This window comes from Theropithecus gelada, chromosome 8 (genome assembly GCF_003255815.1).
Source record: "Theropithecus gelada isolate Dixy chromosome 8, Tgel_1.0, whole genome shotgun sequence".
NCBI classification, from domain to species: Eukaryota; Metazoa; Chordata; class Mammalia; order Primates; family Cercopithecidae; genus Theropithecus; species Theropithecus gelada.
The window spans coordinates 54,834,080-54,859,315 of NC_037676.1; the positions used below are offsets into that span (position 1 = coordinate 54,834,080).

The window sequence follows — 25,236 nt, forward strand, 5'->3', positions numbered from 1 at the left end:
AAAGGCAAAGAAAAGACCACAAATAAAATGCTAACAACCTAGAATTTTACATGAACCAGGTAAAAATATCCTCCAGAAATCAAGGTGATTTAAAGAGATTTTCAAACGACAGAACTGAACATATCACTAAAAGGAAATACTAAAGGACATTCTAATTTACATCAGCCTTAACTATGATGCCAAGGAAGTATGTTTTACCTTACGAAAAAAGGAAAAAAGTTAATATGGGGATGTAACTATTTATATGTTCCAATGAAAGAACACAATTAGAGGAAAAATACTGGCAAGGAAAATTAAACTAGAAAAACAGGTGTCAGAATCTGATTATGACATTCAACTATTCAGCTATAGGTGGTTTTGCCACAATGCTTGTCATGGTGGGTGAAGGACAGGCAATCATGAATTTAAGAGAGGCACTGGTTTGCTAAGAAACGTCCACGTTTATCACTCTTAGCCATTCCACCACTTTCCTTTGGTTTAAAATCCGCTTTTTCTTTTTTTTTTTTTTTCTTTTTTTTTTAAAATCCGCTTTTTCAACAGTTCTAGGATTGTGGCATTAAATTAGATCTAAAACCTAGGTATTACTATTAGAAGTATTAGTAAATTCTTCAAGCTTTTGTATTTTCCTTCTATTCTTAAAAAATTTCATTTCTTATCCTTTGTCCTATGGCGGGGGAGGGTAGTAGGAAGCATTCAAATTTTTAGCACAGTAACTGATAGGATCATACACTTTCAACATATCAAAAAATGTTCATTTCTGCCCCCAGCCTCAAGTAGCAGTTTCATGGTTTATCTACAGGAAACTCAACCATTAAGAACATGCCCTTCTGCTTTATTACAAGCAAACAATACATTACAAATATTCAAGGATAAAGTGAAAATATGGTACACAGCAAATTGATATTGCACATAAAACATGTGTACAGAAAAACTACAAATTCCTTTTCCTGAGAAAAATCTAAAATAGGTACCTGAGCAAGCTCTTTCTGTTCATTCACCAGTCGGCCACAGCTAGCAATCATCTGGTCCAGGGCGTAGAGCCGATCTTCAAGCCCTTTAATGGCTTTCATATTCTGATTATCAAGTTTGGCAATAGTTTGACGGCATTCTGCTATAAATGGTCGAATAATCCTTGGATCAAGCTAAACGACAAGGAAACACATATGAATACAATTTTCAGCAAATAGTTTAAAATGTATTTCATGCTATTCTGACATACAGCTTAAGAGAGAAAATAAGTGATAAAAGACATAAAAAAGCAAAAGCATGGGTACTCTTAAGTTATACTTTCATAAGAAGGTCAAGTACAGGATAAATATCATCCTAGACAACACTAAATTTACACTAGAATACATAATTAGGAATACAGTTTCAGGAATCACACATTTCAATCAGTGTTACAATTTAATCACTTCTCAGTATCTCTCAGAAAAAGGTATTTTCAATGTCAGCATAATATCATTAATTCTCTTATCAATGCAACTTCTCTTTAAAACATATAAACTTCTTTGGCAAACTTATCTCCCTCCTGGAGACAGAAGATAAAACTTCTTTATTCTCAATCTCTAGCTCCTCAACGAATCTGCTTGCTCAATTATGCTTTCTCACTCTTCCATCTCTCCTGTTCCCTGGCTTTAATTCTACACATTTGCTGAAATTCATGAAACCTATAAAATTTTCCAGTAATGCTCCTGGTCCCTTAAAAAAATATTTTACCTGGCTGCCTTTCCGTCTGCGTTTTCCGTAAAAACCGCTCAGCCAAAAACTACCAATGACCTTGCTTCACTTGAGGCTCTTCAACAGTTAGCATGGCAGATAACCTTTTCCCAACCTTACAGGCTCTGGGAAGTTACTTCTACTGGTTCCTTCATAGCATCCTTTTCTGGCTCCTTTTGCTCTGTCTAATCTTTCTAAAATAGATGATTCAGAAGCCCATTTTTACTGTTCTCAATATGATTTCAGCGTTAAGTATAACTTTTCTGGAGATAACTCCCAAGTCTACTTCAATCACTCATCAGTCTCACAAATTCTCAAGCTGTGTTTCTGTTTACTAATAACTACATGCGGGTATCAACCATGAAACCTTCTATTATTGACTTACTATGCTTGTTCCTAATAAACCCCCCAAATGACTTTCTTCTGCCCACAGAAAATATCCAATAAATGTAGAATACAACAAAAGCTTCATTGATCTGATATCAGAGAAAATCAAGCCTCTCATCTTTTCAAGCTGAAATGTCTATCATTTCAAGATAAACTGTGTTTTTCTATCTCTGATCTTTGTTCACAATTCTTATACTGTTTAAGTCAATCTCTCCTTCTATTTAAAGATCCTAGACAAATACTACCTCCTTCATGCCGCCTTCTCTAATCTCTACAGTTGAAAAAAATTGATTAATGCATAGTCTTGTACGCAGAGAACATACAAAAGCAATTAAAATTAAACTACTTTATTGTTATTATCAAAAATCCAGTGCAGTTAAATAAAAGGCTGCATGTCTAACACCACCAAAAAAATTAACAAAACCATTATTTCAGAATAGGCACCACTAGTTTTGCACAATGTTGTCTCAACTGAAACTTGTACATTTGTGAACATTTTCTCACTTTTCTCAATTTTGTGGTAACTGAGTCCAATGTGTATATATTTCTACACCCGAGTACTAGGCAAATCAAAGCCTGGTTACAAATTATTAGAACGATAAAGATGAAAATTGGTTCAACTGTTCAACCTGGGCAAAATTACAATTATACATAAACTTAACATAGCAACAACTTAAAACAAACCAAAAACAAGGGCTCCGGAATACGACGTATCTGAACTAACTTAATTCATTGAAAGTATAACTGCACTGACAAACATAGGAGAGTATTTGATGATTCACTAAAAAGTTTGCATAACTTCCTAAAAAACATTTTTTTTTGAGCCAAGTTCTGGCTCTGTTGCCCAAGATGGAGTGCAGTGGCATGATCACAGTTCATACTATAAGCTCCAGCGATCCTACGGCCTCAGCATCCCTAACTGCTGGGACTACAGGCATGTGCCGCCACAATCAGCTAATTTTAGAACAATTTTTTGTAGACATGGGTCTCACCCTGTTACCTAGGCTGGTCTCAAACTCCTGGGCTCAGGCAATACTCCCACCTTGGCCTCCCAAAATGCTAGGATTATAGGCATGAGTCACCGTCCCCAGCTGACTTCCTAAAATTTCACTGCACTTAATATTTTATTCCATTTGTCCACAGGTAATAAAAATCTTTGAAGAAATGTTTTAGATTACATATATTTAAACCACAGAATCTCATTAGTAATTATTTAGCCGATTTTGAATAATTAACAGGCAGTGATACACTAATTTTTATTCTTGGGCTCTTTGGCATCTACAAAGGCTAATATTATTTTTAACTGAGAAAAAAACTATAAAACAAAGTTTCTTACACTCTCTCTTAAGCCTCCCACCTTTAAACCCACTCCCCTGCATAGATTCCTTAAAATCACAAGTTGTCTGAAAGAAATGCTAAAGCTCAATAAATTATGCTGGCATTAACCTAGACAGTTTAGAAATGTGCTAAATGCAGACGCTTCCAATTATTAATCGCCGGAAATACAAATCAGTGTGCCTTCTGTAGTATAATCTGAAACAGAACACTCAAGCATAATCTTAAAACCAGGTCAGTGGCTCACACCTGTAATCCCAGCACTTTGGGAGGCTGAGCCAGGCGAATCACCTGAGGTCAGGAGTTCAAAGCCAGCCTGGCCAATATAGCCAAACTCTATCTCTACTAAAAAATACAAAAATTTGCTGGTGGTGGCAGGCGCCTGTAATCCCAGCTACCCGGTAGGTGAAGGCTGCAGTGAGCCGAGATCGTGCCACTGCACTCCAGCCTGGGTGACAGAGCGAGACTCCATCTCAAAAAACAAAAACAAAAAAAAGAATCTTTTTAGCAAGAATACACTAAAATCTAAAAATGTGAGTCTACAAAAATGCAGCAACAATTCTAAATTTTTTCTGATAGATAAAATGGGGGAAAAACAATAATTCACAAAACTAGCATCTCTTAATCCACAAAAATATAAAACTAGGAATCCCATGTTAAGTGACTTATGGATGACAGAGGTAGTAAATGAATGTCAATGCCCAGATTTGAGCCCCTGTGATTACAAATCCTAATTTCCAAAACACCTATGTCTTGACTAATTTCCCGAGAAAGACATTTTAATTTGGCAGTTGAAAATACATGATACAAATACTGCTACAATTGGAATTAATCTGCAAAAACGATAGATTTAAACTGAATTTCCTTTTACGGATAAAAAATCTTGGCATATGTTTTTATTACTTCATTGGCAAACAGCGCTATTGCAATCAGATATCAAGTAGGTTAGTTGTTTTGGACAACTGTTTAATAAAACAGGCGTAAAAAACCATCTCCAATCAGAGAGAAATCTCATACTCAGTTCATCTTCAGAAATGCCACTAGTGTTATCAAGAAAAAGTATAGTACTCCTGAGAAAAATATCGATCTAATAAAAACATCAAGGCAAAATGCCATTCATTATGCAATACATCACATTTATAGATCATGCATTTTGTAAAATATAAATAAAAATATATACATAAATTTTTCCAAAATGGATTTTAATTGCTTTAGAATATATATTGTTTTATTTCAAACATTTATTTTAAACTCTGGCGTACACGTGCAGCATGTGCTGGTTTGTTACATAAATGTGTAAATGTGTGCCATGGTGGTTTGCTGCACAGATCATCCCAGCACCTAGGTAATAGGCCCAGCATCCAATAGCTACTCTTCTTGATAGAGCAAGTAATAAAAAAATCTAATGGGCATATGTAACTAGTGAGTATAGGCACCACTTTAAAGTCATGTTAGGCACCATTATAGGCACCACTTTAAAGTCATGTTAGCTAATTTTGAAACAAACAAGAATAACCAAATAAAATTTGTATTTTGCTTTTGTAATATAATGGTCATGTAAAATATTACAAAGACTTCAGATGTTGTTGCTATGCCTATTCAAAGTAGCATTAACCTCTAAAAAGAAAAAAGGGATTGCTTAGTAATAACACTATAGCTATTTTCTGAAGGTATAAATATTTCTGACATTTATTTATTCATTCATTCATTAGAGATGGAGTCTCACTATGTTGCCCAAGCTGGTCTTGAATTTCTTGCCTCATGTGATCCTCTCACCTCAGCCTCCCAAGTCACTGGGATTACTGGTACAGGCCACTGTGCCTGGTTGACTTTTCATTAAGTCAGAGGATCACTGTTCCTTTCCTTTAGTCATACAAAGTGAAAAAAATCTATGACTCTGTGAGATTTCACACTAAACATGGAAATACAAAGCCGATTTCAGGTTCTCTTCATATATATAACTCTGTTCTGACATCTGGCACAGTTTAATTATAGAAAATATGACAGGCCAGGTGCAGTGGCTCATGCCTGTAATCTCAGCACTTTGGGAGGCTAAGGCAAGAGAACTGCTTGAGCCCAGGAGTTTTGAGACCAGGCTGAACAACATAGGAAGAAGACCCCGTCTGTGCAAACAATGAAAAAATTAGCTGGATGTGGTGGTGTGTGCCTGTGGTCCCAGATACTCAGGAGGCTGAGGTGGGAGGGTTGCCTCAGCCTGGGAGGTAGAGGCAGCAGTGAGCTATAATCATGCCACTGTACTCCAGCCTGGGCGACAGGGTGAGACCCTATCTCAAAAAACAAAACAAAACAAAACAAAATATCTCAATTATTCTGATCACAATCATGTAAGTGATTATCTACAATCATAAATGGTATTTTCAGGCTACTACAAAGTCAATAGTTTAAGCAGGAACACTAACTTTCATTCATTTTTGGCAGTGATCAATCTTTGCATAACATATTACATACTTCTCTGACAAACATGTCTTAATGGAAAGAAATGCTTAGCCTATAGAATGTCATCAAGAAACTGGACACTGAAAGAATTACAAAACCTAGATTTTTAGTTTTCCATTTTACTGTATCCTATACCTTTAACAGCAATGTATGTATTCTTTTTTAGGCATCCCAGACAATGTGCTATCCTGCTCTAAATAGTGAATCAAAGATGAACTCTTTTTCGACTGCGTGCTCCTTGAAAAGTTTAACTATTTTTAACAATTATCTTTTGACAACAGTAGTCTTCACAACATTATTTAATATTTCTGTAACAATGAAACATGCCCCATCAACTTCCTTCCTGGTGTCAAAGATTTTGCATCAGTTTACGGATCAGATATGAAGGGATATTTATTTCTCAGGTTTAAAAGGTTTTCAGGTGTGCTGGAGAAGACCTTAATCCAAAATACAAGCTCACTATAATTATAAAATACAACTAAAAACACAGTATCTACGTTTCAAATTTTAAAGATCTCAGGCAGATGCAGTACTTAAAATTTCTTCTTTAAAAGTCAGAAAGAAGTTGCCTCTAAGGAAATGGTGACTGGAAAGAGGCACAAGGGGACTTTCTGGGCAATCAAATTTTCAGTATTTTAATTTGTGTGGTGGTTATTCCTTGCATGAACCACTCAAGACCTGTACAGTTTACTGTATGTAAATTATTCTTATTGCACTAGAAATTTTCCTATTAATCTCAAATAATCTTCACAAATTTATAATCAATTCATAAATAAAATTATGAATTAATTTGATTCAACCTATGTTAAAAGTTTCACTCCAAGGCTCACTAATTTCTACTAAAAGGTAATACCCATTCTCTCAGTACATAAAATATTTAGGATAGTAAAATGACAACAGAAATATCAAATTAACATTACTTACCCTGCTCATAGAATCAAAGCACTTCCTGACCAAAGATTCCACATCATTAGGTCTATCTTGAACATTTATCCAGTCTAACAAAGAAACATTAAAAAAGGGCAGATCACCATCTTTAGTGTCTATCGTAGCTTCATCTTGCTGATGAACAGTACTTTGACAAGATTCCCTAATCTCTTTGCCACTTTCAGCATCTGTGGTATCTGGGGACACGTGTTCCACTGACTTGGGAAATGAGGTTAACAAAGATTGGTTAGTTGTTCTAGGCATATCAGGAGAGAGCACCAGTTCAGTGGATCTTTTCATCTCAGCTTTTTCCGGGGCTTCATGTTCAGGTAAAGAATCCAGTCTTCCCAAACATTCTCTGTAACTATGTCTGGTTAGGCACTCCAATAGTGGAATCTTGGCCATTACTGAAACTGCAGTTCCTAAACTTAAAATACAAAAGATCTGTCAGTAAAACTATGAGACTGCTCTAGTTAGGAATTAGCATGTTTGAATGAAATCACATATTATTACACACACAAATCTCACCACCTCTCCATAACATTATACATACATAAACTAGTCTATGAGTTAGCTATTCACTAAAAGAAGTCTAGTTTAGCAGAGAGAGGCTATCATTAATACATTAAAATATCACTCTAGGGCCGGGCGTAGTGGCTCACACCTGTAATGCCAGCACTTTGGGAGGTGGAGGCCAGCAAATCATTTGAGGTCAGGAGTTCGAGACCAGCCCGGCCAACATGGCAAAGCCCCATTTCTACTAAACATACACAAATTAGCCGGGTGTGGTGGCAGGCACCTGTAATCCCAGCTACTCGGGAGGCTGAGGCACAAAAATCGCTTGAACTTGGGAGGCGGAGGTTGCAGTGAGCTGAGATGGCGCCACTGCACTCCAGCCTGGGTGACAGAGCAAGGCTCCATCTCGAAACAAAAACAAAAACAAACAAACAAAAAACACTCTAAAGTAAAGCTAGCTATATTAAAGTAGTGAACACTAGGCTTTTATAAAACCTTAAAGATAACAAATTTAAATTTACAAAAAGATTCACCATAGCAGTATCTTAGAATATAACCTTATGGCCTTAAGAAAATCAAATATATCTGATATATTGAAAGCACAGGATAAAAATAACAATCCTAATAAAGATACTCTTGTACTCATAACACCCTAAAAATAGGTTTATGTTGTCAAAAGCATGGGGAATATATGAAATCTTAGTGATTTAACTTCTATAAAATCATATGCAATATGATGTAGGTCCCTACCTTAAATTGATACAGCTAATAGAACCCATAGAAAAAGTTACTTGAAAAGGTTCTCATTTAAACTTTAAAAAGATCTTTCCAGTCTTAATGAATCCTTCTCTTTCCTCCCAAGATTTTTCCCTTTTTAAGGCCAAAATCTATCTAATATTCATACCACAAAAAAGAGAAATGTGAATTTAAAAGGTTACCCAAATTTAAAAAAACAAAAGAAACAAAAAGACAAAGATCAAAACTAGAACATGCTACTTGCCTCTAATTCAAGGTCAAGATAATTAAAAGAAAAAAAAAATCTACAGATCCGAAACAAAAAACCTGAACATAAAATGCTGAAAGCATGTGCACACACACACAATACGGGTTAGTTTCATACTGAATTACTGTTATATTTTCACGTTAACTATAGCCCTTTTAAAAAAAGAATCAATGTGTATTAAATGTACTTTTATGCAAAGAACTAAAACTTGCCATCTTAATGAGCATTGAAAACACATGGGCTGGCTGGGTACAGTGGCTCACGCCTGCACTCCCAGCACTTTGGAAGGCTGAGATGGGCAGATCATGAGGTCAGGAGATTGAGACCATCCTGCCTAACACGCTGAAACCCTGTCTCTACTAAAAATACAAAAAAAAAAAAATTAGCTGGGCATGGTGGCGGGCGCCTGTAGTCCCAGCTACTCGGGAGGCTGAGGCAGGAGAATGGAGTGAACCTGGGAGGCGGAGGTTGCAGTGAGCCGAGATCACGCCACTGCACTCCAACCTGGGTGACAGAGCAAGACTCAGTCTCCAAAAAAAACAGGACTTTTTTTTTTTTCCACCTCATCAAACCTGCATCAGGATGGTAATATTTACAAAGAACTTAAAATTTTCCTCCATTGTCCAGGGTTTGGAAATGTGCCTATTTCTGTTAGATGTTATTTTTCACATCTTGCCTTTTGTTTACTGGACAAGATATAAGCAAAGATTCTTGGTTTTATAAATGACTTCAAAAGTATTTGGGGCCTTATTACAAGTAAAACAATTCAAGAGAAAGAAATGTGGGAGACTCATAAGATACATGGTAAACAGAATTATCATTTTTAAATTAAAAACTATAACCTACAAAGCACTATCAGAAAACGCTCAAATAATAAACCTCAGTTATAATAAATATATGGCCTATAAGAAACAAATTTGCAGTGATTAAACCTACTGATAAATTTCAAAGGCATTTTAAACAAATATCCATTTTAATGGCAAACATACTGAGTAAGTTTTAACTTGATGTCTTCTATGGACTGCAGATAATTTGAATAAATACTTTCAAACTTGAAAAGTAGCTTTTGGTATGAATTTGAACAGTCCTCCAGGTTGGCCATAATTGCAGCCCAGCCTTGGTGCTGAAGATGTTCATCATGTACAAGACCTTCACAAAAAGAACAAAGTTTCTTGGCAACTTCATACATTTCCTGTATTGAAAAAGAATACAAAAGAAAGTAAAAGAAGGCAATGGTTTGTTTGCAGAAGTTTTCATACGTTTACAAACATGTATGTGTGAATGCGTTCTAGAGCACATTTAACAAAGTGTTTCAAAAGACTGTTTTAGTTTATCTCTGTTTACCTCTGTGAAAGAGAGCCTAAACGTAAGTGAAGTGTTCAACGTTATAGAGGTGTTATAACCTATAACATAAGTGAGGTGTTTCCGAGCAGGTATCCTAAGACATAGTCAAAAGAAGAATCCATAAGATGCTACCTCTGAAAAACAAACGAATAGTGCTTTCAATTATTTGACTAATGATCAACATCTGCCATGTCAAATGTCACTGTCCTCTGGTATTATCTCAAGACATACATGTTAAAAACAATTTTTCGTGAAGGCAAAGCTAAAATACATCATCTACTTCTAGATTAGTATAACTATAACACATTTAGTAACCCTAAATGAGATTCTAGAAAATATTTATGCAGTTAAAATACCTTCAGAAAACAGACATTTGACATTCAATTCCAAAGAATGAGGAATAAAAATAATTATTAAGGATAAATTACAAGGCAGCAACGTAGATTGCTTTATATATGGAGATATATAAAGAAGTCCACTGTCACAAAATATTTTAGTTGGCTAGGAAATAAGACAGATCATTCTACCTTTGTTAACTGATATGAGACAGATATAAAAGTCACAAAAGAGAAGTCAAAACTTTCTGAAGGCATTTAACTTAAGTATCAAAGTGTGAAAAGAATATGAACAAAGATAGGGAAAGAAGTACTTCAGAAGAGTGGAACATGATGAAGTGGCAAAGACAGGAAATATAAAGTGTTATTGGTTAAGAACAAATGGTCTGGAGGAAAAAGCGAGAAAGAGGGCCAGAGGGCCAGATGATCAAAGACCCAGAAAATACTAAGGTAAGGAAGGAATTGGACTTTACTCAGAAAAGACCTCCTGAAGAACTCTTTAACATGAAGAATCAAATAGATGCTTTAAGAAGACTGATAATACAGAAAATGTTATATGGTGGAATGGGAAGGCACCTAAAAGAATGGATGTAAAATGATTATCTTTAAGTTGTCCAGGCAAACTATAAAAAAGCTACTGTAAATACTGCAATGGTTGGTAATCTAGTTACCAAGGTAAATAAGAAGATGGTCCTTATGGGGTAGGAACGTCAGTAAGATGATTATGTGCCATGTCACTAAAAATTAATCAATCACGCAGCCACTAAAATAGAGTGGGAAAAAACTCTGGAATTATGAAGTGACAGAAATGATAAAATGTTTTCAGATTTTTTTAAACAGATGAAAGAGATGTGACACCCTTGAAATGATGAGTAAAAGAGTTGTTGGGTACATTAAAGCAACAGGTTCTTGCAGTGCATGCAGAAAATGTAGGAGGAAGATTCTTAAATACACAAAAGATGGAGGATATAAAATATTCAAATGTTTAAATTTTTTGAATTGTTAAAATTTATAAATGTAAAATAAGTTGAACTGTAGCACTGTTTACCAGGAAAATAAACTTGGGATATTTCAAAAATGGGAGTACCTTGCAACAATGAAAAAGGAATAATGTGTATAGTATGGGCCAGGCGTGGTGGCTCTTGCCTGTAATTCTAGCACTTTGGGAAGCTGAGGCAGGCAGATCACCTGTGGTCAGGAGTTCGAGGCCAGCCTCGCCAACATGGTGAAAACTATCTCTACTAAAAATACAAAAATTAGCCGGGCATGGTGGCACGCACCTGTAATCCCAGCTACTGGGGAGGCTGAAGCAGGAGAATCACTTGAACCCAGGAGGCAGAGGTTACAGTGAGTCGAGATCGTACCACTGAATTCCAGCCTGGGTGACAAAAGCGAAACTCCATCTCAAAAACAACAAAAAAAGTATAGTATGCTTCCATTTGTTTGGGGAGGCTAAGGTTGGTTAGAAATGTGAAACAATAGAGGTATGAGATAGAAATGCATTTTGTGTGTATCAAAGTCTAGGAAAATGCAAAACAAATGTTCCATCATCATTAAGATGGACTACGGGATGGAAGGAAAAAGGAAGTATTTTCTCTATGTATTTTGCTGATAAGCACGCCAAAATTATGACCATTCTGTTTTAGAAGATAATATTGTTAATGAACAAATTTAGGTGAAAAGAAGTATCTTTACAGGTAAAATATGAAAGTTTGCTATGTGGAAGTACAATGATATGAACGTAAAGAGCACTGGCCTTGGAGAAAAGAGGTTCTTTTTCTTCTACCTGGCTATCTGGCCTTGAAGAAATGACTTAACTTCACCTGTTCTTAATTCCATATGCATATAAGAAAGGGCTAACAGTTTCAGTTGTAAGACAAGGAAGTAAAGATGTCTCTGCCTGCTTCTCCTTCATGAAACCAACCAAATACAAAAGGGAAACAAGACACCATCTTGATGAAACCAGGAAACAATTACCACCTCTACACATACAATATATGCAGCAAACCTGTGAAGAACATGAAAACTGGATCAACTTGGGTCAAATAAAAAGGGCACCCACTGTGAAAGAATAACAAATCTCAGGAACCCAAAATCACTAAGCCAAGGGAAAAGTCAAGCTGGGAACTATGTCAGGCAAACCTGCCTCCAATTTTATTCCTAAATAAGATAGCTACAAAGATAAGAAAGCTACATACTTCCCTCACAATTTTGCCACAAGGAAATTTCTTGTGGGCTTCAAGATCTTTAACTTAAAATAGTTCTGCTAAAGTTCACCTTGGCAATGTAAACTGACAGCGTATCTTCACATGTGCGGGACAGAAAGTCATACCTCTGCTCGCCTAAAACAAAGGCCTATCTGCTTCCTCTGTATTATTGTTTATGTAAAAATGCAGATTCACTGAACCAGACTAAATTATGTATTCAGTGAAAGACTGATCAAGGACTCCAAAAAAATGCAACCTTTTGTCTCTTATCTACCTATGACCTGGAAGCCCCCGCTTCGAGTTATCCTGCCTTTCTGGACCTAACCCATGTACTTCTTACACATATTCATGTCTCCTGTCTCCCTAAAATGTATAAAAGCAAGCTTTACCCCGACCACCTTGGGCACATGTCGTAAGGACCTCCTGAAGCTATGTCTTGGGTGTGTCCTTAACCTTGATAAAGTAAATTTTCTAAATTGATTGTGACCTGTCTCAAGATAATTTTGGTACACACCACTATTGTAGACATTTAGCAAAACTTGGGAGAACTGAATCCTCCTTGTGAGAAGCCTGGGTGGACAGCAAGAACCTCTTGGGGCCCTATCTGAAATTAGAGAGTAGCAGAAGAAGTAATACCTATTTACATGACATACTTGCAAAAAGCCAAAGGAAAAACTGTGAGAAAAAGTCCCTAGAACTGCTAAATTTTGTCTAAGGAGAAGGACAGAATAAGTCATCTCTGTCCCTTTCTTATACATACACATTCTGCTTCTAACCAGGGATCCCCTGTGACCCAGGGCAGCTTCCTGCTCACCAGGTTTCCTACACTGTCTTGTAGAGGAATAATTCTACTCCCTCAAACACAAGCAAAAATTTTAACATATGAAATCTTTACTAAATTACCCTAAGAAAAAAAAAGTTAAAAGTAAAAAAAACTAAATGCAGAAAAATTCTCCCCAGGACCAAATGGAAATTATAACCAAATTCTTTCCTAAGAACTTAGTCTAATTTTGTTTTATAAAAAAGAACTCAACACAGAGAGTTAGCTCAGGAAATACATTAAAAAGAAACATATCACTGATTGAAGGCTACACTGGAAGAAGACACTGCTGAAAACAGAGAAGTCTAAATCAGGCTTTAACAACCAAGACAAGTGAAATGAAAGGAACTACCATGAAAACAACAGCTAATATATGGGGGAAAAAAAAGGACAGTGAGCACTGAGTCCATTTCAAGATGAAATCTGAAAGAACTATGGACATTTTGGTACGGAAGAGGTTGCAGAAGTAGAAGACAGACTTAAACTGTCAAAGTATTCTGATTTCTTTACACTACAGTAGTCAAAAGAATGTATTAGGATATTCACAGTAGGTTGAGTCACATTAGTTGAACACTAGAAACAATCTCAATATCCACTACTAGCAGAACAGATAGAAAAAAAAACCTGTGGCATATTTGTATAATAGAATACAATGCAGCGATGAATACAAACCATCAATACATGCAACAGCATTAATCATTCTCAGGAACATCATGCGCATAAAAGAGGCTAGATACAAAAGAACAGAAACTACATTATTCCATTTATTTACATTCAAAAAGAGACCAAGTAATCTTGGTTTAGAAGTCAACATACTGGTTAGCATTAGTGAACAGGGAGGATGAAAACTGATGGGGAGAAAGTCTTAAGTAGGGCTTCTGGGTTGAAAGTATTTGTTTCTGTGCGTTTTTTTGTTTTGTTTTGTTTTGTTTTGTTTTTGAGATGAAGTCTCACTCTGTCACCCAGCCTGGAGTGCAGTGGCGCGATCTTGGCTCACTGCAACCTCTGCCTCCTGGGTCAAGCGATTCTCTTACCACAGCCTCCTGAGTAGCTGCGATTCAGGTGCATGCCACCACGCCTGGCTAATTTTTTTTTTTCCTGGGTTTTTTTTTTTTTTTTTTTTTTTTAGTAGAGATAAGGTTTCACCATATTGGTCAGGCTGGTCTCAAACTTCTGACCTCATGATCTGCCCGCCTTGGCCTCCCAAACTGCTAGGATTACAGGCATAAGCCACCACACCTGGCTGAAACTATTTTTATCAATGTGTTCATAATGGATGTACAATTACAGTTTGTGCATTTTTCAATATGCATATATCTCAAAAAACAAAAATCCATTCTTAAATTCACCAACAGGGTAAATGAGTCGAAGGTCACACCACAAGTAAATGAGGTAATCGAATATAAACTCAGAAAATCTGACTTTAGAGACCACATCCTGGACCATGAAGAAATACCACCTCTAATTCCTTACATAACGAATTGATTAGAACTATGTTGTTGTTTTGGTTATAGCAGCTTTAGAATTTGTTTTATAAGTCTCAAAAGAGGGCAGGCATGGTGGCTCAATGTGTTTTATAAATCTGAAAAGAGGCCAAGTATGCTGGCTCATGCCTATAATCCCAGCACTTAGGGAGGCCGAGATGGGAGGATCATTTGGGCCCAGGAGTTTGAGACCAACCTCAGCAACACAGTGAGATCCTGTTTCTATATAATAAGTCAATAAAATACCTAATGTAAATGATGAGATAAGGTTGTGGAACCACAGCCTAGATTTCAGAAGATGTATGGAAACGCCTAGATGCCCAGGCCAGTTTGCTGCACAGTGCAGCAAACCAACATGGCACATGTATAGCTATGTATCAAACTTGCATGCTGTACACATATACCCTAGAACTTAAAGTATAATAAAAATAAAAAATAAAAAAGTAAATAAATCTGGAAAGGTACATTTTTGCCCCCATCTTCCATTCTTCTTATGACTTTCTAGGCGATTTCTGGACACTGACCCTTCCACATGAATCTGAAGACCATTTTAGATCCAAAACAAAACCCAAAGCTTCTCCTATGCTCCAAAAGAAATATCATGGCAATTGTAACTACAGTTCATAAGTTCATAATTATATTAAAAATGAGATACGTCTTGTCATTTGTTTCATGGCCATTTGTTCATTTAAGAACAATTTGTTCATTTGTTGTGTTCATTTCTTTGTTTTATGTAACTTGTTTTACATTCTTGAATATTTTATATAGCCAAATTGTTAAGTATATTTTGAAGTTCTACAAAACTATATATATATATTATTTTGAAGTTTTTGCTGCTGTTCAGATTACAGTATTTTTTTCTATTTCTATCCTAATGCAGTGGCCAGTACAGAGAAACTCTATTCATTTGAATATATTTATCACATATCCAGTCACCTTACCAAAACTCTGGAGAGGTTTTCATTAAAATCCCTTAATTTTCCAAATATGCAACCATATTATCACCTAAAAGAAATGTTTTTCATTTATCATTTTCACCATTTATTTCACTGATTTCATTTTCTTATTTCCTCAACGCTTCGAAGTACTGAACCACTGTTTCTGTTTTACGCAAACATGGCCCTAGCATTTCACTAATTTAAAAGCTGCTTAGGCTGGGTATGGTGGCTCATACCTGTAATCTCAGGTGAACTTGAGAGAGATGATTTAGCGTACCTGGTGGAAAAAATTTCTAAGCAGCAAAGCATTTAAGAGGTGACTTGGGTACCTTTAAAGCCATTCAGTTTTATAAGGGAAGCAGAGCATAAAAGTTTGGAAAATTTGTAGCCTAACAACGTGATAGAAGAGAAAAATTCGTTTTCTGGGAATAAATTTAAGTCGGCTGCAGAAATTTGCACAAGTGGCAAGGAGCCTAATGTTAATCCCTAAGACCATAGTGAAAATGTCTCCAGGTTGTGTCAGAGACCTTCACGGCAGCCCCTCCCATCACATGTCCAGAGGCCTAGGAGGAAGGAGTGGTTTCATGGGCCAGCCCCAGGGTCCCCGTGCTGTGTACAGCCTAGACACTTGGTGCCCTGCCCCCAGCCACGGCTGAAAGAGGCCAACATACAGCTCGGGCTATGGCTTCAGAGGGTGGAAGTCCCACGCTTTGGCAACGTCCACATGCTATATTGAGCCTGCAGGGGCACAGAAGTCAAGAATTGAGGTTGGGGAATACTGCCTAGATTTCAGAAGATGTATGGAAACACCTAGATGCCCAGAAAAGTTTGCTGCAGGGGCAGGGCCCTCATGGAGAACCGGTTAGGGCAGTGTAGAAGGAAAATGCAGGGTTGGAGCCCCCAGAGTCCCTACTACAGCACTGCCTAGTGGAGCTCTGAGAAGAGCGTCACCGTCATCCAGACCCCAGAATGGAAGATCCACCAACGGCTTGCACTGTGCACCTGGAAAAACCACAGACACAACGCCACCCCGTGAAAGCAGACGGGAGGGAGGGTGCACCCTGCAAAGCCACAGGGAAGGAGCTGCCCCAAGTCCATGGGAACCCACCTCTTGTATTAGTGTGACTGGGATGTGAGACCTGGAGTCAAAGGAGATCTTTTTGGAGCTTTAAAACTTGGCTACCATGCTGGTTTTCGAACTTGCACGGGACCTGTAACCCCTTTGTTTTGGCCAATTTCGCCTTTCGCCTCCTGCCGTAATTCCAAGCCTCTCCAGTCATGAGGTACTGTTAAGTCCAATTAAACCTCTTTTTCGTCTCAGGCTCAGGTATGTCTTTATCAGCAGCATGAAAACAGACTGATATAGAATGCTTGGCATTTGAATCTCGGATCACTAATTCAGGATCTCAACAGCAATCATCATCTTTCTCATTTCATTTATGTATTTAAAAAATATTTTACATATGATCCATTAAAAGAGAAATAATGCTAGCTTATATTTAATATAATTCCTGATATATGTATTTCTGCCATTTTGTTTTCTTTGTACTTTGTTTTCATTCTTTCGCTGAATAGTTTTAATTGCTCTCTCTCTCTCTAATCACTTGAAAATTATATAGCCTAGTTATCCTTTAACTTATTATCATATTTAATACTTTATCAAAATGTAGTATGTATACTTTTCAACCAAATCAAAAAACAATTCTAAAAGATCCTATTATGTAAATTCAGTTTACAGAAGTGTATTTTCTAAAATTTTGTCCTCCCAAAGCACTTTTGGACTCGTAAATGTTTATTAAATATGTTTCACACAGATGAGGTTATTTCCTTTTAATGTTGTATCCTATGTGAAAAATGGGGGTATTTGTACAAATGTATATACTGTTTAAAACAAATCTCTAAGAGTTTTACTAATTAAAGCAAATGTTCGGTAACGTTATTTATTTTTACAGAACGTAAATACTACTATTTCACTGGTTCTGACACATTTTTTTCATGATTAAAAGAAAAATGTAGCTTACTACTGACAGCTTAATGTCAATGACATTACTAGAAGGTAAATAGCAAATTAAAAAGGAAAATCAAATGACCGGGAAACAATCCGTGGGAACTGCAAGAAGCAGTGTTAAGAGCTATATATTAGAAAGAAACCTGATTCTCCTCCAGGAACTAACCATAAATATGGAAAAAATAAATACATTTTTAGAGCTATGTAAGTTCTCTGTCTGTATCTACTCTAACGTAGGTCTTTTATTAATTAATGTTCAAAAGTAACTATTTACATCTAGGAAAGAAGGTGACCAAATGATGTTAAGACAGCTGTTCCACTCTAAAATACTGTCATTATCAAAGTAGAATAACTAGCAATGTATGACCCAGAAATTTTAAAACTAGATTAACCACAAAATATTTTCAGTTTGTCAAACTTCCTGCATGCTTCCTATGCAATTTAGACTACTGTGCTATTTAGATCCGAATGCTTTTAGAAGCAATCAGTTAGTTAAAATAATTGTTTATATCTTACCACTGCAAGCTGTGTCCTTGAAGCAACAGTATGAAAAACTGCAGGCATCATAAGAGATTCTTCAACTTTTATTTCCATGTCATTTTCTGTCGAAAAGGTAGTTTTAGGAATAGCAGGTGGACGATCACATAAGATCATTTCTTTGTTAAAAAGAAAAATTGGATTTGTATCCTATATTTTTTAAAAAAGGAGAAATAACCAAAATAAAATGTTATAAATACTGAACGTGCACATTGCCTTCAATATATGAAGCAAATAAACCTTACTTTTGAACACTGAGTTCCCAATGTGCTGTGAAGGTGGTGTGCATTCTTGTGTGAAAGGACTCTTGAATACCTACCGTCCCAGCACTGTAGGTACACACTCTTCGATCTGCAGCCATGCATTCTCCTCCATTAACCACCAGCACCTGGTGTTGAATAGCAATCTTGTATTTGCTTTGAATGGCATGCTTAAGGTCTGCCACACTTCAAAAAAATGAAATAAAATAAATCAGTTGTTTATATTTGCCCAATGATTTTATTTTCCAAGTAGTACTATGTAAAAACACCTTAGAGGTTAATGAATTTCACTCTAAAACTTTCCCCAAAAACAGTAATAAAGAATACAAGCTTCCTATTTAATGAACTGGATTCCCGTTATAACAACTGACTGATCTTAGGTAAATAACTTGCCCATGCGTCATATCTAGAAGTGAGTCTATGAAATGGAGGCAGTAGACACATTTATTTTGGAGTTATCTATATAACACAGCAAAGGAATATGCTCAAACTGATTATCAGGTCTATTAAAATCCTCAGGCTACATAATTTTTGTTAAAATCTCCACACGTTTTAGAAACTACATAAAGTCTAGCACCTGTGAAGATTCCTTCCTAGCCCTGTATTCCAAAACATCATTCATGTAAGGGTAAAACCAAGTTTAATGAAAACTAATTCTGAAAAAAAAAATCCATAATTCAATTTTTACAACAAAGATTATTATTTCACACTTTATAGTAATTCCAGTGTCAGATTTATACTGCATTGCCATCAAGTCGTTACTATTATGGTCACTATAAAAATATAAACAGCGTTGGAAATGATACTTAACTACTTCGATTTTCTTCTGTCCTGTCAAGCTAGAGAATTATTAGATACCTGAGTCCCACTAAATTTGGCTGAAAATATTAAATTTATTTTTTCTCTCATTAACAAACAAAATAAACCTATTGACATTTATTCATAAACTGATCAAAAACCATGGAAGTGATTATACATTGTTTTATGAAGCTTCCAATAATTCCCTTAACAATGGCCTGTGAAACGCAGAACAGCAATTGACTATAGGTACTTATAACAATGGAAATCAGTTTGTTTTGTGGGTAGATCTATTTACTGTGAATATTATATTCATGGCAACAGGACAAAGCACAATTTAAAGAATGTAATTAGTATTTTAGAGAAGGACAACAATTATATATAAAATATGTTGCAATAAAAGATTTAAGACTTGCCATTATGTGGCTTTTTTTTTTTTTTTTTTTTTTTTGAGAGAGTCTCGCTCACTTGCCAGGCTGGAGTGCAGTGGCGTGATCTCGACTCACTGCAACCTCTGTCCCCTGGGGGTTCAAGTGATTCTCCTGCCTCAGCCTCCTGATTAGCTGGGACTATAGGTGCGCGCCACCACACCCAGCTAATTTTTGTATTTTTAGTAGAAACGGGGTTTCACCATGTTGGCCAGGATGGTCTCGATCTCTTGACCTCGTGATCCACCTGCCTTGGCCTCCCAAAGTGCTGGGATTACAGGTGTGAAGTACCAAGCCCAGCCGCCACTATGCTACTTTTTAAACAGTAGAGTAATATTTCTTTAACTTTCTGCATGCAGACAGAATGCAACACTGAAAAAAAATAAAAGAAACACAACTCACGTTTGCACTGTAAGTTCAGTGTCAAATGTTAGAGTAGTTCCAGTGTTAACCAGAAATACATATAACTTCATGATGATTTATCTGAATTCTGTGAGCTTACACCTCACCCTCTGATACGGTTACTAGAAGAAACAAGAAAAGTGATCAATTTTACAAATGCAACTACAATCACAAATACTATCATCACTGTTACACACTACAGTATTACTATATAAGTAACAAAAATATCAAAACGGGCTTTGAGGTCTAGGATGGCTAACTGGACAGTTTAGTAAACTCAATGCTTAAAACACATAAAAATAAACAGTAATGAGATCAGTGAAAAGAAAAGCATAACTGTTCTGCCATAGGAAAAAAGTTTGATTTTTCAAGAAGTAAAAGGCCAGTAGCTAGAGTAAAGGTTGCTATGTGCATATTTCACGCAGTGTTTCACATTAAGAATAAAACAGTTAGTCAAACATCTTATCCCTGACAGTTTTCCCCCCACTTCTTCCTTAACATAATAAAAAATACATTAATATTAAGGTTAAACTTACTGATCGCAAATTAAGAGTAGCCCTTAATTGCAAATTGGGAAATGAATCCCAATTCCTTCCATCAGCTGCCTGTTGATCTGCATTTTACCTCTACACTGAGCTGGAAATCCTCCATAAGAAACTCCTTAATAGTTCCATCACTTTGTATAACAGTAGCAAGGGTACAGGTCTAGAAATCAGAATATTTAAAACAACTCTGCCATTAACATGCCCAAGGAAAAACCTCATCTAGAAAATAAAGCTTCTTCATCTATAAAATGAGGCTGACACAGACAACCAGGCACAATGGCTCATGCCTGTAATCCCAGAACTTTGGGAGGCCAAGGCAGGAGGATCCCTTGAGGCCAGGAGTTCAAGACTAGCCTGGGCAACATGGCAACATCCTGTCTGCACAAAATGTTTAAAAAATCAGCCACACTTCATGGCGCATGCCTGTGGTCCTAGCTACTTGGGAGGCTGAGGCAGGAGGATGGCCTGAGCCAAGGAGTTCAAGACTGCAGTGAGCTACGACTGTGCCACTGCACTCCAGCCTGGGCAACAGAGAAAGGCCCTATCTCAAAAGAAAAAGAGAAATGAAAAAAATCTTAAAATAATGACATATAAAGGGGACAGATTTCATGGTCTACCATTTTATTTTCAACAAATGGAGGAAAAGATCCACAAGATTAATGAAACTGGTGAACGATAACTATAAATAAATTCCCAGAAAGTAGTAGGTACCTTTACTTATGCTCTTTCCACATAAGCCTTTAGAGAATTATTAGAGAAGGAAAAAGCAAATAAGGTTTTCAAATTAAGATTTCCAGAATCATTATTTTAAAGACAATAGATTAAACTCTGCTAAACAGGTAGAAACTGTGACTTACCGTCAGGCACTGTGAAAAGGACTACCACTTTTCTTAAAAAGTAGATTAAAACTGGTTTATGTTTGCTTTGCTTGAGATTGGCAACTGAATGGCATTACTGGTTAAATTCAGAGAACTGGAAAAGAAAAATTTCTGGTTATAAAGAGAAACAATTCAGTATGAAACAACATATGGTTATTGTTCCTTTCTTCCTTTTAAAACTACCATCTGTAAGAATAATCTCTACTCAGGCCCTTCTACCTGCACATTCACTATAATACCAACTACATGACTTCAACCCACATCACTCCATGGCATCAAACAAGTTACCAATCAATTCCTCAAAACTGCCATTTCTACAACAATTTCTCATTCCTTAAAATATTATGGTAAAGAAGTATCTAGGCAGTGGAATCAGAAAGCTTGGGTTTGGTTTGGGGTCCATTACTTGCAATTACATGATCTTGGACAACTGTTTCGGCTTCCTCTTTTGTAAACAGGAATAAAAATGGCACCTGCGGCAGACAGCCTCTAAGACAGTAGCAATTATCTGTACCACATCCACCTAGTGTATTCATACTCCAGTGAAATCCCCACCCTCAGGTGTAGGCAGGGTCTACCAAAAAAATACTGCAAAAGTGATGGGATATCATGTAAGTGATTGTTACTTAAGATTGTAACTCCCATCTTGCCAGCTGACTCTCTTGCCGCGTTGATGACATAAGCTGCCATATGGAAAGGCCCACTTGGTAAGGAATTGAAGATGGCTAGCTAGCAAGAAGCTAAGGGTCTCAGTCTGGTAACGCTCAAGGAACTGAATCTTGCCAATCACCACAAACCCATAAACAGATCCTTTCCTAGTTGAGCCTCAGACAAGACCTCAGCCCTGGCCAACACTTTGAAGTCTTGCAGAGACCCAAAAGGGTCCAGTGAAGCCATGACCAGAATCTATAATAGATTTATGTTGCTTCAAACAACCAAATTTGTGGTAATTTCTCAGTCAGCAATAGATGATTAATATAACACAACCATACCACACGGCTACTAGGAGGATGCTGTGGGAAGTCAGGGACCCCAAACGGAGGGACCAGCTGGAGCTGCAGCAGAGCAACATAAATTGGGAAGATTTCGTGGACATTTATCAGTTCCCATATAACACTTTTATAATTTTTTATGCCTGTCTTTAATCTCTTAATCCTGTTATCTTTGTAAGCTGAGGATGTACGTCATCTCAGGACCACTCTGATAATTGTGTTAACTGTGAAAACTGGTCTTAACACACGTGTGTTTGAACAATATGAAATCAGTGCACCTTGAAAAAGAACAGAGTAGCAGCGATTTTTAGGGAATAAGGGAAGACAACCATAAGGTCTGACTGCCTGTGGGGTCGGGCAAAAAGAGCCATATTTTTCTTCTTGCAGAGAGCCTATAAACGGATGTGCAAGTAGGAGAGATATTGCTAAATTCTTTTCCTAGCAAGGAATATTAATATTAATACCCGGGGAAAGGAATGCATTTCTGGGGGGAGGTCTACAAACAGCCGCTCTGTGAATGTCTGTCTTATGTGGTTGAGATAAGGACTGAGACACACCCTGGTCTCCTGCAGTACTCTCAGGCTTACTAGGGTGGGGAAAAACTCCGCCCTGGTAAATCTGTGGTCGGACTGGTTCTCTGCTCTCAAACCCTGTTTTCTGTTAAGATGTTTATCAAGACAATACATGCACCACTGAACACAGACCCTTATCAGTAGTTCTGCTTTTGCCTTTTGTCCTGTTCCCTCAGAAGTATGCGAACTTTGTTAGACCCTTATTAGTAGTTCTGCTTTTTGCCCTACGAAGCATGTGATCTTGTACCTACTCCCTATTCTTACACCCCCTCCCCTTTTGAAACCCTTAATAAAAACTTGCTGGTTTTGAGGCTCATGCGGGCGGGCATCAAGGTCCTACTGATATGTGATGTCACCCCTAGCAGCCCAGCTGTAAAATTCCTCTCTTTATTTCTCAGCTGGCCGACACTAATGGAAAACAGAAAGAACCTACACTGAAATATTGGGGGCAGGTTCCCCCAAAAGGACGTCAAAGAAAAAATGTGGTATTTGGCAGATAAGTCAACTCTCCAAAATTTGGGAGGGATCTCAGTCGCCTTACCTTTGTAGTAGAGTTCACTTACTCCCATAGCTGCTGCTACCACCACTGTTGATTGCTGACTCCCAAATCTTTCCTAAACTATCTATCCAATCCCTCTCAAACTCAACAAATTCAAATCAATCTCCTATATGCATTCTTCAATACTACTGTTTCTAAAACCAAGCTTTTTACTTCTCTGCCCCTTAATCCTCCTTGATTTAATTTTTCATCTCTGTTGATGAAGTCTACATTCACCCCGTCTCTCACATATTATCCTAGATTGGTCTTCCTTTTGTCCTGTAAATTCTAACATTTAAATACTTAATCACATGATATCCCTATTCCTATCCCTACTGCCTTAAATCAGACACTGTTTTCAACCTGTACTAATTTCCTCAATCACTAGTCCGTCAACCTCCATGCGCCTTCCAAGAAATCTTCCTACATGTTAGGTTGATCCAAGTTTTTCTGCTGCTTTAAAACTCAAGACAATTATGACTTTTATGGCAGCAGCTACCACTTTGTATTCATTATATCCCAGGAAACTATTTTAAATGCTTTATTAAACGACAATAACACCCAAGAGAAGTATAATATGCTCTTCTTTCCACCACAACTTTTCACCCTCATCCTCTACCCCTCTCCCAGTTTATCAGTCCCAAATATCACACTGCTTAAACTCCCTAAACAAATCCAGCTGTTAAAGTCTCTGAGTCTTCATGGGGCAGTTCGCCCTGCTTAGGATTCTATTTGCCCTGCCTGCTATGATCACCCCTTCCACCTGCCCTACCCTCACACACATCTTCTTTCAGACTCAGAAGAATTGCTTGAACTGGGAGGCGGAGGTTGTAGTGAGCTGGGCTCACACCACTACACTCCAGCCTAGGCGACAGAGCCAGACTCTTAAAAAAAAAAAAAAAAAAAAAAAACAGCAGTATCTACAGCCAGGGAAAGTAGGCATAATTATCATAAATGTGATACTTTCTAAGAAATATGTGGAGAGTGACAGGGAACTATGAAAGGCACTTAACAGATTGACAGAAGACTGGCCAGAAGGTGCAGACCTAGAAAAGTCATGCAGATCTGAGAGATGTTAACAAAAGGAAGCTAGAGATAAGCAGGGAATCAGATGACTGTATTAAATAAAGATCTGCTGAATGAATGAGTAAATGAATACCAAATCCAAAAGCATAGGCTTTATCTTACAGCTTAAAAAGAGGCATTTTGTTTTCTCAGAGATTAGGTAGCTAAGGTATGCTGACTAAAGTGGAAGGAATATTCATTCATTCATTTATCCAAATCCAAAACACATGTATTGATATTATGTGCCAGGACTGGGTATTCTGTGGGGAAAAAAACAGACATAATCTTTGTCCTCATGGAGTTCACAGTCTTGAAGGAGAAAGCAGCATTCAACAAAAACAAAACAAACATGATATAAGTTGCAATAAACACACAAAAGAAGAGTGGGTAGGAAGAAGGACTTACTTTAGATTTACAGGATCAAAGGAGGCCTCTATGCAGGTTACATATAAATGGTATTTTTGGGATAAGAAAAGGCCTGAACTGAGAAGACGTAAAGCAGTACAACGAGACACACCATTTTTGTGAGGCTAAACACAAAATCTTAAGTAATAATCACTGTATTGTTTTTTCTTTTCTCATTTTCCTTTGAATATTATATTTGTTTTGATATAATTCCACAGTTAGAGAAAAATTACAATAGTACAAAGAATTTCCCTGTCCCCCTTACTCCGATCACCAACTGTGAATACTTGTGTTCTATTTGCTTTACCACTTGTGTCAGTGCACACTCCATACATGCTC

General features: G+C 37.0%; 1 protein-coding gene across 2 annotated transcripts in view; it reads right to left on the minus strand.

Annotated features, from left to right (window-relative positions):
• RB1CC1 (RB1 inducible coiled-coil 1) overlaps positions 1-25,236 on the minus strand; it is a 103,575-nt gene that overhangs the window by 55,217 nt on the left and 23,122 nt on the right. For both annotated transcript variants that reach the window (XM_025393831.1, XM_025393832.1), the window contains exons 2-8: positions 21,305-21,419; positions 19,903-20,024; positions 18,334-18,460; positions 17,994-18,164; positions 9,331-9,533; positions 6,820-7,249; positions 972-1,142 (exon numbers count right to left, since the gene is read on the minus strand). In XM_025393831.1, the coding sequence (XP_025249616.1) occupies positions 972-1,142; positions 6,820-7,249; positions 9,331-9,533; positions 17,994-18,164; positions 18,334-18,460; positions 19,903-19,973 (1,173 nt within the window). In that variant the 5' untranslated portion in view covers positions 19,974-20,024; positions 21,305-21,419. The remainder of the gene's footprint in view (positions 1-971; positions 1,143-6,819; positions 7,250-9,330; positions 9,534-17,993; positions 18,165-18,333; positions 18,461-19,902; positions 20,025-21,304; positions 21,420-25,236) is intronic.